At 47.7% G+C, this 3999-nt stretch overlaps 1 protein-coding gene across 1 annotated transcript; it reads right to left on the bottom strand.

Annotated features, from left to right (window-relative positions):
* Window positions 1-492: 492 nt before the first annotated feature.
* On the bottom strand, window positions 493-3795 carry gba3 (glucosidase, beta, acid 3; the record flags this gene model as incomplete). Its single annotated transcript, XM_080023600.1, has 5 exons — window positions 493-719; window positions 993-1116; window positions 1696-2507; window positions 2838-3071; window positions 3741-3795. The coding sequence occupies 5 exons, from the start codon at window positions 3793-3795 to the stop codon at window positions 493-495; spliced, it is 1452 nt and encodes a 483-aa protein (XP_079879726.1).
* Window positions 3796-3999: the final 204 nt, after the last annotated feature.

Raw genomic sequence — 3999 nt, 5'->3', positions numbered from 1 at the left:
TTCAACAACTGACTGTTCACTTGCTGCCTAATATATCCCTAATATAATAATAATATAGAACAGTATATATATAACACTATATATATAATAATAATTTATAACAGTGTATATATATATATATATATATATATATATATATATATATATATATATATAAAACCGTATATATATAATAATAATTTATAACAGTGTATATATATATATATATATATATATATATATATATATATAAACCGTATATATATAATAATAATTTATAACAGTGCATATATATATATATAATAGTAATATATCCCACCCCTTGACAGGTGCCATTGGAACCAGATGATCAATGTTATTCACTTCACCTGTCACTGGTTTTAATGTTGTGGCTGATCGGTGTAAGAACCAACCAAAAACCGCCAGGTAAAAATCTATATATACATATGCACAAGGAAAGCAAAGAGAATGTTCTTACAAGCATGACTGAGTTATTTTCAATACCAGAGCTAACTACAGAAGTTTTTCTGCTTTTCCCTTATCGGCATTGGGTCCAGGTCGGTGTTTTGCGATGATCTTGGCGTACTCCCGTCCGGAGCGGTACATGGTTCGAGGTCGCCCGTCTTCCGAAAAGTCCACGTGGAACAATCCGAAGCGGACGCTGAAACCATCGGCCCACTCGAAGTTGTCCAGAAGAGACCACGCGAAATACCCCCGGACCCTGACCCCGTCCTCTATGGCTAGGAAAAAACAAACGCAAAAATGGAATTAAGCGTTCTGAAAATACAAAACAATGCATACGGTGAGGGGGAAAAAGTTTTTGGGGCGGCGTTCGTGATGAGGTTTCTACTTTGGTTGCAGAAAGTTAAATAAAATGTGAAATTACCAGTGAGATGCTGCAGCCGAGTGGTAAGTTTCTCCGTATAAATGATGGGAACTGACATTTCACAACAATAAGGCCTGGGTTGCCAAAAACCAAACCTGGACGTGGTTGTTTTTTAAATCCATTATACCTTCAGCTACTTCCATGATGGTGTCGTGGTAAAACCTGCAGCGCTGGACGTCGTCGATCTCCACGGCGCCGACCTGCGAGAAGCCGTTCTCGGTGACGTAGACGGCCGGGTTGTTAAAGGTTTCCTGTCAAACACCGCATCAAGGCGTTTAAACTAAATAAGATGGAGGTCTTGACTTTTCGACACCGCCCAACCCCCCGCCCCAAACTCAACCTAATGGCCTGTGACAAGTCACAACAGCAGGAAATTGGCTCGTTGGCAAATAGTTTTCACCCTGAATAAGCGCTTCATTGGATGTGACGGCACTAATGAATCACAGAGCGTCAACGTGCTTCTGGAGGTGTCGGACGCACAGGTTCCCGGACGCAAAATCGATGAATAAATAAATAAAAAACAAAAAGATGCTTGACAAATGTCAAGTTTTGTTTGAGGCAATTTGTTTGCCGCGTGGTCAAATCAGGTTTAAATGAGAGGAAAACATTTTACAGTGATAAAGGTGTCGGGACACTTTGACGGCTACAGAGGAGATCTTACGGAAAAGTATCAGTCGTGACCGCGACAGATTCCTGGTGGATAAAAATGTTGATTCTCGTTCTGATCTGACTCTGGGAACTAAAGCCGGCGGTATGTCCAACCCTATTTTGAACAGGAGTGGAAGACCATGCTGTGCCAGTCCACCTCCCACACCGCGGCGGTCCTTCACCTTAATGTACCCGAGAAGGTTCCTCAAGCCGCGGGGGACCACCGCCAGCCAGGAGACGCCACAGAGCGGCCAGGAAGGATCCAGGACGCCCTCCGCGTCCAGGTCGCTCTTCATGGACACCCCGTCTCCGCCTGCCCCTCCCCCTCTGGACCTCACCTTACGGGAGGTGTAGTAGTTCAACGCGAAGAAGTCCGCCGTTCCCAAAAGCGCCGGTTCGTCTTCCGAGAAACCGGGCAACCTCGAGTCGACTCCGCCGTACCCCAGCCTCGCGCTTTGGGCGTCGACGGCGGACCTCATGGCCGGTGGATAGTCCCCGGTCGCAAACACCGGCCACGCAAACCACCCCAGCGTGAACGCCAGGAAGCGCTCGGCGGCGGAAATGTCGCCGGCGCTAGCCGGGTCCAACGGCTCCACCCAGTCGCTGTTCAGCGCCAGAGACACGGCTCCGTTCTGTTTGGACCGGAAGAGGGAGTCGTAGCTGTGCCAGGCCCTGGCGTGGGCGCGCAGCATGTTATGGCCGACCAGGTACGCCGCCACGCCCGGCTGTTTGACGCCCGGGGCGTGGGAGCCGTCTTCGTGGCCCAGTTTGGCGCACACGTACGGCTCATTGATGGTGATCCACAGTTTGACGCGGTCCCCGAATTCTTCGAAGCAAAACCTGGCGTAGCTGTCGAACAGGGTTGCCATGTCTGGCGATTTCCAGCCTCCTCGGTCCTGGAGGGCTTGGGGCAGGTCAAAGTGGTAAAGCGTGACCATGGGAGACACGTTACAGGCCACAAGGTCATTTATCACCGTGTTGTAGTACCGGACACCTGGTAAACAGATGTAAAGGGTCGTCATAAATGTGTAATAACGTCCAATTTCTTTCGGAGGGTGAATAGTTAACTACGTTACTGTGGTACCATTTATCTTAGTGGAAGCTCTTCAACTAGACATTCTAGATATCGAATCTGTCTCAATGTATTATTTTATTTCGTAAGTAGCCGTGTAATAAGTGGGATAACGTACAAGACCCCGATCACGCTGTCGAGGGTTATTTCATGATGACAACTGTCTGGCTGCACGTTATTATCCCTCTACACACTTCTTAATGGAGTAAAGTGTTGTTGTGGTTGTTGTGGTCGTCCCCTGGGGCGGCGTACCTTTTGGGTTGACGGTCCCGGTGGTTCCGTCGGGCAGCAGGCGGGCCCAGGACAGCGACATGCGATAGTGCGTCAGTCCCAGCTCCTGCACGCACTGCAGGTCTTTCCTCCACAGCTCGTAGCTGTTACAGGACACGTCGCCATTTTGCGCGGCGAACACTCGGCCCTCCTCTCCCTCCCGGTGGCAAAACGTGTCCCAGATGCTCGGACCCTTATCGTCCGAATCCCAGCCGCCTGGACACCAGTTTAAATTTCAGGCGTCGAAGCAGGAGCTGGTGCAAAGGTTTCTACTTTTTAATCCTAACGATTACATAGAGAGAGGGCCACAAATAACTAAATAAACTCAATAAGGACAAAAAGAAATCGACGATTATTATTTACTACCACAATATACAATGTGTTTGTACATTTCCAGAGTGACTTTTCATCCTTTGTTTATGCAAATTGTCGTGAAAAGTGTAATTCCAGAAAATTGGGCTTAAAACTTTAACATTCGCCGTGGCCTCTATTTTTTTTTCAAACGTGTGTACTTATGTCGTGTTTATATAAGTTGATATCATTATATTCTGTGTGTTTTGTTTTCACACTTGATAAAGCGTTAAACTCCCATTGAAACACGTTTTGTGACGCGAAAACCCAGACGCAGCTCGGGGGGGCGCACCCGACCGTTTGGGTGCGTTTTCGGACTCGGTGTGAAGCGTCGGGCGGGAGCCATTGAATGGCTGAGATAGGGGATGAATATGTTTGACGCCAAACAGGGTGTACGATATAAAAGAGGAAATCAAGGAACGTAAAAACAACGTCATAATTACGGAAAATAACGAGGTGAGACACTGAGGAAATCAACTGATCAGTTATTTAAAGGGGTTGATCGAGGACTTCAGCTCAGTACGGTTCACATACCTTCTATTTGATAGGCGGCCGTCGCCGCCCCCCATGCAAAACCAGATGGAAACATATTTCTATAAATTGTGTTAATGTCTTCGTACTCGGTGTCTTCAGTTTTGTGTGTGTGTTTGTTTGGCTCCTTTCCCTCGTACGAGACACGTGAAACTACTCCACTCCCGCCATTCCCACGGCTTCGAGAGGAAACTCTTGCGCCGTCACTGCGCCTCCCCGCCCCCGCCATCGCGTCGTTGTTCACGGACGTCAACGTTGCGCA

Source organism: Zeus faber (genome assembly GCF_960531495.2).
Source record: "Zeus faber genome assembly, chromosome: 22".
Classification (NCBI taxonomy): Eukaryota; Metazoa; Chordata; class Actinopteri; order Zeiformes; family Zeidae; genus Zeus; species Zeus faber.
This window is presented reverse-complemented; position numbering and strand designations above follow the sequence as displayed.